Genomic DNA, 13,229 nt, shown 5'->3' with positions numbered 1-13,229 from the left:
CTCTGAAAATTGGTGTCCCTTATTTCTGAAGAAATATTCCTTTACTTCCTAGTTAGTAATTTCCCCATTTGTGCTTTGCTGCAAATAGTGCAGCAGGTGTGTGGGACCCTTGGAACTCCCTTGGGATCTCTCCCCCTTACTGCCCCAGCATGCAAACTCTTCCCAGGCTAGCTGGGGCCAGTGCTTTCCCCCACCTTCAGCAGTTTACAGTGCACATTAGATGGTACCTCTAACGGTGGAAAGGGGAAAAAAAAAAAAAAAAATCCAAGTCTAGCTGTAGTCAAGCTGCAGGCTTGATAGATCTCAAACTTAAATCAAAAGCATTGGAACATACGGTGCTCTGCCTGAAGCCCTCGCTTCCATAGGCTAGGAGCGATTGGGGAATTTGCTTTCATCTGGAAAACAGAAAAAAAAGCCTCTAGTCTTTGTGGTTATGGAAGAAAGCCTGAAAATGTGACCCCGCAACACCCTAGCAGCTCAAAAAGTTAATGGGAAATGTGAAGACTTCGAACTTTTTTTCTAAATCTCATGACTTGAGGATCTGACTCATGGTTTCTGAACATTTGAGGCTGCCCATCTGCAAACTGCTGAGCAACCGGAGCCGTTCATTTTGCAAAAGTACCGTCCCTTTCCCTGCCCTGCTGCCCGCGAAACTCTCCGGGCCTGCGCGCCGGCACCCACTGCCACCCGGGACGGGGGCCGGCAGCGCCGTGCTTTCCCCGCGTGGTCCTACCTGACCAGAGAAGGGCCTGGAGCCAGCCAGGCCACGCAGCGCACACACGGGGGCCAGGGACCCCAGACCTCTCGCCGGGCCATTCCCGGAGGCCACGTCGGAGGGGAGCTGTGCCCACGGGCGGGAGGAGCCACTCGGGGAAGGGGCGGTGGTGGTGGTGGGGGGAAACCGTGGAGCAAACCGGCGCCAGAGCCCTGAGGGGGGGTCGGCAGCACGTCCCTCACAAGCGCCTCAGCTCCTTCCCGCCGCCGGTCCCGGCGGGAGGCGAGGTGAGGCGGGGCGGGCGGGCTGCCCTCAGAGGAGGAGGAGGAGGAGGAGTCTCCGCCGGCGCCCGGGAGCCCGCTCGGAGAATGTCTCCGTCCCACTCCTCCTCCTCCTCCGCCTGCCCCTTTGCCGCGCAGCCCTCAGCCGGGAAGGGCCGCCGCCGCCTCGCAGCATGGGGAGCTGCTGGCTGCGCCTCGCCGCGCTGCTCGCCCTGGGCGCCTGCCCCAGCCTGGCGTACGACGGTAGGGAAGGGAAGGAAGGGGGCCGGGGAGCCCCCCGCGGCGGGGGAGCCGTTCTCCTCACGCCGGGCAGCGGGGGGGGGGGGGGGGGCTGGGGGGAGCTGCCCGCCCACCCGCCGCCGCGCTTCGGCCCGGAGGGGCGTCCCGCCATGGCGGGGGGAACAACGGGGGTCCTTGCTGCTGCTCGCTCCCCGCCCGGAGCGCTTTGTGTCGTCCCCCGCCTCGTCCTTCCCTTGGCTCGTCAGCTCAAGTGAAGCCTGAGGGGCGATTAAAACTTTTATCGGTTTGGGGTTTAAACACGCGGAGTGCAGGTGGGTGGTAGCCCGTCGCGTTTTCGCGCGGGGCATCCCATCTGCATCTCCTGGGAAACTCGCAGAGGACTGAGAAAGGAGAAGGCACCCGCTCGGAGAGAGACTCTGTGTCGTCCTTAATTGTAATGAAGGGGCGAGAGTACGTCTGATCTACCAGCCCTGGCTCCGGGACCTTGGCACTTCCACGTCTTTCACCAGTTTTTGTTGCTTGTGTGTGACCACGCACACACAAAGCTTATCTCAGTTTTCAGCGTGAAGAATGAAAGGGTGAATCTGGCTGGGTTCTTACACTTCTAGTAATTAAGAAAAGAAAAAAGTATGCTTATGCTATTTCACTTCTAATTATTTGCGTTTGCTTTAGCAAAATTTGAAATGAGCTCAAATTTAGGTCCATTGCCATGGCAAAAGGAAAGCAGCATGTAGGTCTGCCTGCTCCTTTAAAGCAGCTGTATCTTGTCAGATTAAACGTTGCTGACTTGGCGGGTGTTGCAAGCGAAGCTAGTGTAAACTGGCATGCAGTGGTGGTTTAACAGGTGTAGTCAATGAAAATTGGGTGGTCAGAACACAGCCTTCAAAGTAAGTGGGTATTGCTTCAAATTGAGGTGCGTTACCGTGGGTTGACAGTGAAGCCAGGCAATGAACAGGTGAGAAAGGTGTCTAATACAATTCACAGCTGTGCATGCAGAGAACCTCTGTTTGTTGAGGATACCTATTTTTTGTATCCAGGAGCTATCCCTACTTAAGATGTAGTTCTGCGCCTGGAGGGGCATAAAATGGCATAATGATGGTATTTGTGAGTTGAAGTTAGCTTTTCTTATTTTTGTTGGCATGCTTCAAGTGGCTTCTTTCCAACACGAAAGATGCTGGAACGCACTTTTATGCTCTTTCTTTACAAAACACTAAGGTATTGGACACATCAGTTGCTAAATCAACAAAGACAACAGAAGTTTCTGTCCTGGCATTTCTCTGAGGACTATTGTACTGCCAAACTCTATTTTCTTAGGAAGATGACTGAATGCTTTACTTTGTGGTTCATGTGAATGTTAGTCTTCAATTAGTTTGCAGAGGATGCTAATATCCTGTCCTTCTCGTTCTTCCTAAAAGGCCAAATGTAACTTCTCCAATCTCAAAAATCTAATTTTCGCATGTAATCTTCAAGTTGGCTGCACAATAGCCTGCTTGTTTCAGCTTTCACTCATTTGAAAGTCCAATTTTCCTCTTATGCTTGGTGTCAAAGGCTCCAAGGAGCTTAAATCATCAGCAGCTGTATTTGTAAACCCTAATATAAAGTTAAGGTTTCATGTTCCATTTCTTTTGTTTGGTTGGTTTTTAATAGAGAAAATGTGATACTCTTTCAAATCTTTATTCTCAATGTGAAATGTAGTGAAACTGTAAATAGGTATTTTCTTTAATGGTACTGTGTTGGTGTGTAACTGTGCACGTTGGGCACAGAGTGCCATCAAGTAAACTAAAATAGACTTCTTCAAAAAGTCTCCATAGGATGCGTGTGTATGTGGCCTTCTCGAATACAGATTATACATGCACATACTTTAGTGAACTGTTAACCAGGAAGTTGACGCTTGACTATTTTGTAGTCAAAGCCAAACAATCTATTTTGGATTCGTACAAAATGCTTATTTTCAGTATTAGATTGTTATCTAAACATCAGAAATAGTCTAATCAGCTCTTGAATTCATAATTTGATAACACTGAAGTTTTTAGTGTAGAACATTTGTGCTCTGTAACCCAAAGACTGTGGTGAACACCACACTAAATAGAAATAATTTACATGCTGTAAACAGAGTTCTGTGATCAATATTTGATTGTAGGCAGTGAAAATCAAGGCAGTATTCCGCCTGTGAAAATGTCGTTGAATTAACTATCTGCTTGGCATAAGGAAGGCAACTGAAAAATATCTGAATGCTTAAAATACTTAAAAGCATTAGAAGCAGCTGCTGTATTATCTGTAACGGTAGTTTCAAATCTTGGAAGGATGCCCATGGTCTTTTTCATGTTGTTCCATTCAAAGCCTGCGATGCACTGGCAAAATCTCTGTGATGGCACCACTCAGAGAAAAGTCTGTTTGATCTTCAGGAACGTTTGAGAGATGTACCTTTTGGAAGTTAAAGCAAGCTTAAAACCTTTTCCCTAAGGACTAAAGAGGGAGAGACTATCTTTGAGCTCTTCAGCGACTCCTTCTCATCAGGTTCTTCTACTACTCTTCCCCAGAGCTTCTCCCATCTCTTCTTTTCTGGTTTTCCGAGCTGTGAAAGACCAGTGTAGATCCTTACCCTGTTGGGCTCAGGCAGAGCAGTGCTGACCATCCAGTAGTGCCGGGTGAGGGTACAGCTGTACATACATACGTATGTATATACGTATGGAAATCACTTCTTTGGTGTTTGGGGTACATGGAGATGAAATCAAGAGGCACTGCACAGTGTAAGACTGTTGTACTTGTGTCTTTACACTTTTAGTAGATAGATGAAAGGAAAAGCTGATCTATGATAAAATTAATGGGAAGTGGCTATACTGCATTAAAAAAGAAACTGCGTTGGAACAAGCTATTGGTGGGAAGGGACTGTGAACTTGGGGAGAGATGCCATTAAAATCCCTTGAAGACCATGTGATACTATAGAACTATTTTCAAAAGCTGTATGAAGATTTATTTCAATGAAAAACAATGTATATGTGTGGTATGCTTGTAACATATGTATATATTTGGATTAAATATGAGTAGATGGAAGTCTGGTTGTGGAAAGGGTAGCACCGCTCAAAGTTGCGTTGTAGAGCAAGGGGTGTATCTGTGGGTGAGCCTTCCGAGTGCTGCAGCCGTTCAGAGAGGCAGTCCTTGCCCAATTGAGTTTATACTGTAAATAGACAAAGGATAGGAGGACAAAACTGAAGGAAGTAAATATTTAACATTGCCTAGAGTCATATGGCAGGCTTTAAAAAAATCTGGCATTGCAATTAACTTGATTCCTACTCGTAGCTCCTGTCCATCAGACCAAGCTGCAAAATGGTCAAGAAACAGTCTCCAGGGCCCTAAGCAGCTGGTGTTCTGCATTGCCAAGGGTGGGGCCCGTTGTGTCAGCTGAGGGTTTTTTTGTTGTTTGGTTTTTTTTTTTAAATACAGCTTGCTGTCTGCCTATTAATCTTAGGTGACAATTCGTGTAGAAGTACGTACAGGATCCACTTGTGTGCTTAGTTCTGTGTGCGTGGGTCCCCTGAATCTGAGGGTGCTGATAGCGAGCTTGTGGTGGGCACAGACCTAGGTGTTGTGCATGCTGGCTAAGCACAGAACATGTAGGAGGCAATTGCTGTCCTCAAATCGCTTGCAGTCCAAGTACCAGACAAAAACCAGCACGTGAATTCAAGCACATAAGTATGTCCTAAGCCACAGCTTTATCCAAAGAGTTGTGCTTTGGACAGGTTGGCTCCCTCTAAGTAAGCTCCAGCTAGCTGGATGGTTGCATATGTATGAATAAGACTTCCAGCATCAGAGAAGCCTAATAGAAATGACATTCTCAAGTGACCTCAAATACAGCAGGTATGTCATGTTTATATCAATCAATAATGTTAACTCATCCCCTGATGCTGCTTTCATATTTTCTTGTGTGAAGCGGGCCATCTTCATGAGCTGTAGTAATTCTCTACTGAAAACTCCTCACAGCTTTAAGCATTATCAAAGCACTGCATTTCTTTCTGAGTGGTCCTTAGGTAACCGGGTCATCGCAACCTCTGTGCTAGGCCTGCTCAGACTGCTAGCTCTTCAGTAACGCCTGGGGGCTTCAGTGCAACTGAAATATCAAGGGGGAGATCACATAAACAAAGAGTGAAATTAAGAAAAATTTGAGAGGTGCTTTTTGTGAATTTTTCAGCTGTCCCTTTTCTCACAGTGAAATACAGCTTGCTAAAGAGCACAGGCAAACTAATTGCATATAATGGCTTGTGCAGTTAAGTCTAGGCGAGCATTGGAGATGGTACAGGAGGTGCAATAGAACAGTCAATGGCAGTCATTCTTCATGCCTGCAAGCTACTGTATCCCTTTTATTGTTGGTCCGCTGCAGTAGTAAATGCTAGCAGATGTGACACGGGCTTCCCAAACATCTAAAGTGTATAAATGCAGTGTTTATAAAAACTTGCAGTTGAGATTGCCATTGGTACAGGTAAGGATCTTGTTTGTGAAAACTATGATTGAGCTTATAACTTGGATTATCAAAAACATTTATTCTAAAAACAGTTTGGAAATGTTGATGATGAGGTGTGTTTGACTGTAGTCTTCTCATCTCTCAGTTGAAGCCAGTAGTTGTAAATGAGTATTACTGAAATATATGTTTTTCTCTCAGTTTAGAGATATGAATGGGATGGGTACCAATTGGGTCAAATTTGTGGCTGATGAAGGTGCAGGGAACAAGATTTGGCATGCTGTTGTATCGGCATTCAGTTGAATAAGCCATTGGGTTGAAAATTCAGACTCCTCGAATGTTTGATATATAACCTTAGGCAAATTGCTTAGGCTTACTTGCTCTTCCTTTCTTTTCCCTGTTGGAGATGCCTTTGTAAAAAGCCTACTACTTAAATACTGCTGTGTACTGATTTACAGGAAGGACGGAGTTTGGGGATGGGCATGGACTTCAGCCCACACTGCGAGATGTCTCGATGCACTGTTGATAAACCATAATTGTCTGAAGGCCAGAGAGTGTGTGAGGAGCACCATTTGCATGGGTGTGCTGTAAAGACACAAATGATGAATCATGTATGAAAATATACTGATGTGTAAAAATATACTTAAGATTTTAGGTACTAATGCAATAGTCTTAACTCTTGAGCCCTGTACTGTGCTGCCATACGTGAGATTAGATAGTGTCAGGGTCCCAGGAGCATCTTCCTTGGGAGAGACTGTTTCCAAGGAGTGGGTCCCCAGCCCGCTAGTGTGATTTTTTTGGAGTGGAGAGCAATGAAGAGGCAAACACCAGCACTCCCATCCCTCCCTACCTCCAGCCCCATCACACTACTAATTTTTTGTCCAAAAAGCCTATCAGTAATCTAATACTTCATGCAATTGTAATGTGTACTGTGTTGTAATACAGAGTGTAATTTAATATTGTCGAGCTTTGTGTCTTTCACGGTACTTCTGTGAAACTTCTGAAGGTACAAATGTTTTGTCCCCAAATGGGGTAACAAGTTACATGTTCCACTAGATACTTGGCTAACTTTTGTGCTTCTGAAATGGCTGTGTTTGTTGGTTGTTATTTTTTAAGTTGCTGTTTCAAGTTGTTATACGTTAAAAATTATGGTGTGCTGGGGATTGTCTGTTTCACAAAGCATTCACTTCAAATTTTTTTAGCACAGTAAACGAACGGCTCAGTGTACAGGACATGGCTGGCTGGCACTTCGCTGCCACTGTTTCTAACTATTGATTATATTTAAGGGGCACTGTTAAGGTTGTTCAAACTGAAAATTTATGCTGCAGTACCTTGAAAGCAGCTCCAAATTATAGGTTTTAACTTTAACGATTCTGATCTTTCCTGTAACTTGAAATAGCCACTTAGGAGCTCTGCCAGAGTTTGAAACCACTTCAACTTGTCATTTGGCATATCTTTACATGAAGAGAGAAAGGATTTTTATATTTCTTGAGAGACCCATGGAAATAAATTAAATTTTCCCAAGTTAGTACATATGGGAAGCTCAGATTTGTCAGTATCTTCCTTTGGTTTGCCTTAACAATCTTGACAAGGTTTTATTGTGCTTGAGGAAATAAATTGTGTCTTTGCTGTGTACATAATGCACAGAAATGTGGAAAGAGTACTTACATGGAGAGTAAAGCTCTGTCAAGTGCAACATCAGGATGACAAATGCTTCCCCCACCCACCATTATCTCTAACTAGTGTTTCTTGGCAGCTGCAGGGATTTTCCCTGAGAGAAATGTCTAAAATTACATCCCCCTATTCAGTTCCGTGAAGATGGAGGGAGAATGCATTTAGCACGGGAGCACGTTAAGAGCCTGCTACCAGCACGCCGAAGTGAGTCTGTCAAAATACCTTGGTGCTGGACTACTGTTAAAATGCAACTTTTCTGCTAAAAGGCTTATTTGAGGAGAAAGTATTGCTCATGGGTTTTTGCTTGTTTCCTAAACAGAAGTTACTGGACTGGCTGTGCTGCAGTTCCCCAATTTGGCTGGCTGGCCTTCATCACCAACTCCCGATTTTTATTTTTAGTGCTATTTTTGTGCTTTCTTCTCTAGCACTTAGCAGATGCTACCTTGCAAAAGCAGCTACTTTGCGTTCCTTCATATCCTTCTCAACAGCATCTCTTTTTTTTGGTTCCTTTTGGGTGTTGTGCTTTCCCTTCAGGAAACGTTAGACAACTGTGGCCTGTTTTTGCCGATCAGGATGGACAACTACTCCTCTCCCCGGCTGTCCTGGGCTTCCTCCTGCCCATCCCTGCTGCCTGATTCCTGGCGTGTAAGACCTTGGGCAGGATCCCTCGCCTCGATCCCTGTTTGTTCAGGTGCTAATGCAGTAGGGGCCAGGTCCAGCCCTGGCCGGGGCTCCCAGGCATGTTTGCAGTATAGGAGAGATTTCCAAAATGGCTTTCTCCCAAACCTACTCTTGTTCCTGTTTTGCGTTGCTGGAAGCATCCCCTCTTCTCTCACCCGGGCGGCAGTTTTCAACGTTTTTGTACTCTCCTGCTTGCGTATTTTTAACTCAGCTCTTGACTTTGGGGCAGGCTGCCCAGCTTTCTTGACTCCCCCCAACTGTGAGTAACGTGGTGGCTTCATGTGTGATCTGGCAGCGAGTTGCTGCAAGCCTCTGGGGAGGGGGAGGCCTGCTGGTGAGGCCAAATTGGGACATGGCTCACATAAATTTATCTAGGATGTCTTCCTTTACCCTCTTGTGCTGTTTGGTGTGAATTAAGCAACGAGGGTAGGTCCCATGTTATTGCTTTCGATGGTGCTGTCTCTTTCAGCTGGCCTTCTGTAGGTCTTTGCTGCCCTGGTTTCAGCTGTCGAAGGTTAGCTCAGTAATTGGGAGAGCTGCTCTCCCCTCCCAGCAGTGTGCAGGGCAAATTACAGGCTGGGAGAGGGAAACATCCCCAGCTGTGCAGGAGCACTGAGCCTCTGCCAGCCTGTGCAACTCAAGCCAGGGGCAGTTGGGTCCTTTTGGCAAAGGTTTTTGCCGTTTGAGCAGATGCAGTTTGTATAACTTCACGCTTTTTGCTTACTCAATGAAACTGTGTCTTCATCTTAGGACAGATGCCATCAGTGGAGTTTAGGTTAGCTGCTCTGAGAGACCAAGTTTTGCTCAGTGCACAGAGCTCAAAAAGAAATGAGAATGCTTGAAATGATACGTGTTCTGGGTTGCTCTTCTGAGACGGGTCATTATGAGCTATTTTCAAGGGGGGGGTGGGAAACCTCCCACAACCAAAACATGCAACATACATATCGTAAAGATTCTTGATTGCATTCGTTTGTTTGAAACTGGTAAGTATCTACGTATGCGTATATATGTCTTTGAATTGTGACATGCAGCTGTGTCCTTCAGGGAGGCTCAAAGAAACTTCTGCAGCTTTGCAGGAAAATGTACAACATTAAATTTTATGTTACTGCTGTCAGTTGCTCCAGATCTTGCAGTGGATAAAAATATACATGTGTGAGAATACTTGACATGTGCAATTTGGATGATTTAGAAGTTTGTGTTATAAGGAAAGTTTGTTTTGAAGATTCTGAAATTACTGTGGTGGTGTTACAGAAGGAAACCCTTTTTTTCCAGTCGTGTAAAATTTAAAATTTGTCACAACACTGAAGAGACAGGCTTTCTTACAATTTGAGCAGTGTGACTGAAGACATCTGATTTTACTCTTCCCTACTTCTTGCCCTCTTCTTGTTCTTTTCAGGAAATGCCATTGCTGTTTAGGGTACTGGATTTAGACGTGTTGTACATATATCCACTAAGAATAGCATTGCAGTTTGAAAGCAGTCATGTATTCAGGCTTCTCCAGCGGTGCTGTGTCATGCTGCATGGTTTACCCGAAACCTACACTTAACCAGTGTGGGCTGGCAACATGAGTCACTTAGCAAAGTCTGTCTCCTTTTAGGCTGTACCGTGAGAGTTTTAGCCTGCTGGGGTCCGTGGTCCATCCCGGTGTCCCTCAGAGGTCTTTCGTCAGGCTTCCTGACACTGACTGGCCAGATGGGGGGAGATGCTGCTTCCAACTCCTGCCTCAGAGTGAAGTTATGAGCCTATGCCAATTGCATTTTTCTTTAGAACTGTCAACTTTAGGGCAATGCAGTTAAAAGTAATTACTTGATTCAAATCTGCCTGTCTTGAGTCCATCCATTGTGGCTCTCTAGTTATATTGTGTCACTCATAAGTAAAACAGGCCAAAATTAACATGCCTCTGTCTAGCTATTCTTGAAGATTAAAAACATGTTGGCTTGCAGACATTCACTGTTCTAAGCTGCCCAGAGGCAGACAGCAGAAACAATATGCCTGGTGCTGAGTTACGGTGGCAGTGAAATGTTTAAATAAAAAAACCAACCCAACAAATAACAAAAAGGTCTTTCCCATACTTTACTTTTCTGGGAAAGGAATGGATGTGAGTGCCCCATGTGGAAAGGGGGAAAAAAGGGATGTCTCACTGAAGGTGTTTTTTGTAAAGGCATCTGACTGGTAGTTTGCTTCAACTTTGTACCACTGATTTCTTTTTGTGACATTAAGGCAGCTGGTTAGGCTGTGTCTGCATCCCCTTTGTAATATAGTTTGTCTGGAGAGCTTTGACTGAAAACACTCATATAAAGAGCAAGTACTGTTATTACTATTGCATGTGCTGTGCATCATATTAAGTAAAACCATGTGGGTGTGTTTAGTTATGGAACTGCTAGAGGTTGCTCTTGGGTGTCTCTAAAGCTGAAAAGGGGTGACGTGTGCCTGGCTATGGTTCTGGGCATACCTGTGTGCTCTTCTGGCTAGTCCTTCTATTGCCCTAGTTACTGCTTCAGTTACAGCTTCTGGCTGTGTTTCCGTGTTGGTAGCTATCAGGAACCACAATTTGAGTTTCTCATTGTTACTTGACATTTGTTGTAACGAGGTAGGAAATACATGTCTGGGAGAAACGGGAGATAACAGTAACTGAAAACGTGCTTTGACTTTGAGTTTAAGAAAATTTCCAGTCAAATGCATCAAATCCTGAGTAGTTCTGTGGTAAGGGAAGGCAACTTTTGTATAAATGGCCAGCAGTGCTGTTGATATCACTGATACCTTTTTGCCCTTTCCACCAGCGCACTAGAAGCTTGCGGTGGTTAACTGGCTCACAACTTGTCATCTTTTTGGAAAATACGAACACCTGAATTGTTTTTTTGGCTCTGTTTTTAAGAGAAGTGCTTCCAACTGGGGATTCTGTGCCTCTCTCAAACTGAATGTCAAAACCAGAATATTAAAAAGAATGTTAAACTCTATCTTTAGATGGCTCCAAGGCATTTCAGACCTCTTAGATACCAGTAACAGCGCAGGATGTGCACTGCAGCCCTGAAAGTTCCTTTGTTTTACTCTTATCCAAAATCATCCTTTTGCAATATTTTTGTCTGGCAGTTTGTAGGGAAATCTTTAATATGTGGCATACTTGTAAAATGATTCAGACATTTTAGCTATAACATACATTAAAAACCACATATATTGTGTGTGCAATAAAAGATAACTTGTACCTCATCAGAAAGATAATATGATTGATTTATAGCCGATTTCCCTGTGGGAAGAGTAAACTGGTTTGCCAAAACAGATCAGTACAAAGAAATTGAAAATTTCCATTTGAGTTATAAAATATTTCCATGTTTGTAAGCCCCTCACAATGAAAATGAGGTTTGATTTATTTGCAGTGGGTGAATGTAGTCTCTAAAGCACAACCCTGGTCTCTCTTTACTCTTCTGCCTTTAACAAAGCTATTCTTTATTGCACAAAGACAATGAGAAGGCAGGGCGGGGAACAGAAAAAATTCATATTGTAGTACATGACACATGAGAATAAATTCATGTATTATTAATGTTTTTTTGTGGTTTAGAGCCTGATGGTTCTCAGGGTTCCAGTTCACAGGAAGCCATGCCCTCCAAAATGTTCTCAGTCTTTCTTGGATAAAGACACCATGATAAGTGGAACTGACAAGTGGCAACAGAAGTGCGCAAAGGGAAGACATAAATAAGACCTCGTGGCTGCATAGATTAGTTATTGCACAACTTAAATAAAGTTCAGCTGGAAAGCCCTGTGCACCAGTACCATTCAACAAACTGCAGGATCTTCTCATCACCCTCCTCCTAAGCCCTTGTAGGAGCTGATGCAGCAGTTTGTGTTTTGGATTATATTTCTCAAACTGTTCTTTTAAAACCGTCCTATTTAATTCTTAGTCACTTAGTCACTTCTACTTTCCACTGTGGAAAGAGCTGTGAGGAATCCCTGCCATCGCAGTGAGATACTGTGCGTGTGTGAGCAGGGGAGGAGGAAGGCTTGGCAGGCTCCACGGTATACAACAGCTTACAAGTTCATACAGGATTGCATCTCTTTTGGGCTTTTAGTTGTCAGCCACCTGCGATGAGAGTGCTGCAGCCCTGTTAACAAGCTCCTGAAAATTTCTGAAGGCTTGAGCAAGCTGTACATCAGGGAGCTGGCTGATGGACTGGTCCTGCTAACAGCTTCTTGCCAAGGTGGCAGGTTGTCGAGGGGTGGTTAAAACAACCTGTAATATAGCTGCTTTTTCCCCGAAAATGAGTTCTGTTCTCAGAGCAAGCTGGGTGAGGGAGTTGGAACCAGGGAGCTTATTGTGAGGTCTTGGAGGTTGCCCTCGGCCTGATTTCTTACTGGCAAATGTTGGCTTGTATCAGGCTGCTGTTGAACTGGTGCCTTTGCAAATACGAGATGCCGAAGAGCCTGTCCGCTGCAGAAGGGCAGAGCGGTGAGAGGCAGATGACTGGATAGCTGCCGTGTACAGCTTGTGTAACCCCTTGCCTTCTGCTAGCAGTTTGTGCGAAATGTAGCATCCCATTTTCTTTGATGTAACAAGCCCAGTACAGGACTATATATAAGCAGCGGGGAAATAATGCAGATTGTCTTTTGCACACAAGACACACCACACTGTGGAACTGACTGTACGTTTCCAATTTTGCATATCATAGTAAAATTTCGTAAGAAAGAAGGGAAACTTTAAATCATGAAAAGAAATCAACAAAACTCAAAAGCCCATTTGTAGATAGGCAAGTGTGTGGATCCTTTGGTTATTATTTGGTCTGTTTGCAGTGGAAATCTGTGTCAAATCTTTCACCGTTTCTAATGACACGGGATCAGATTTGAAATGGAAGGCAAGAGCACTAAATCAAGGAACCCAAGCATTTGATTTCTTGTTTGTGTCTGGGTGGTCCAAATCATTGAGGCTTTTTCCAAAAGCTATGCAGGCTCCCCAGCTGAAGAGATTGTATTTATTTTCTGTGAAATGTCATGCCTGGTTGAGATACATAGAAAACTGTGCAGTTGATATTTTTTGATTATTTAAAAAAAAAAAAGGGGGGGGGGGGGAGCTTTCAAATTTCTCATTTCCACATAGAAGCCTTCAGGGTTAGGGCTGTCATGGTGCCATGAGGGCTGGCAGTGGGACAGGGACCTTCCCCAGCAGCCTGGAGGCAGGGAGCAGAGCTGGGAT

At 44.6% G+C, this 13,229-nt stretch overlaps 1 protein-coding gene across 2 annotated transcripts in view; it reads left to right on the top strand.

Annotated features, from left to right (window-relative positions):
• Positions 1–1,085: 1,085 nt before the first annotated feature.
• SRPX (sushi repeat containing protein X-linked) overlaps positions 1,086–13,229 on the top strand; it is a 50,576-nt gene continuing 38,432 nt past the window's right edge. The window contains exon 1 of one of the 2 annotated variants that reach the window (XM_052794646.1): positions 1,086–1,239. In XM_052794646.1, coding sequence (XP_052650606.1) covers positions 1,170–1,239 — 70 coding nt within the window. In that variant the 5' untranslated portion in view covers positions 1,086–1,169. The remainder of the gene's footprint in view (positions 1,240–13,229) is intronic. The other variant, XM_052794647.1, reaches the window with a different exon arrangement.

This window comes from Harpia harpyja, chromosome 8 (genome assembly GCF_026419915.1).
Source record: "Harpia harpyja isolate bHarHar1 chromosome 8, bHarHar1 primary haplotype, whole genome shotgun sequence".
NCBI lineage: Eukaryota > Metazoa > Chordata > Aves > Accipitriformes > Accipitridae > Harpia > Harpia harpyja.
Note: the sequence above shows the minus strand (reverse complement) of the source record. Positions and strands in the feature narration are given on the sequence as shown.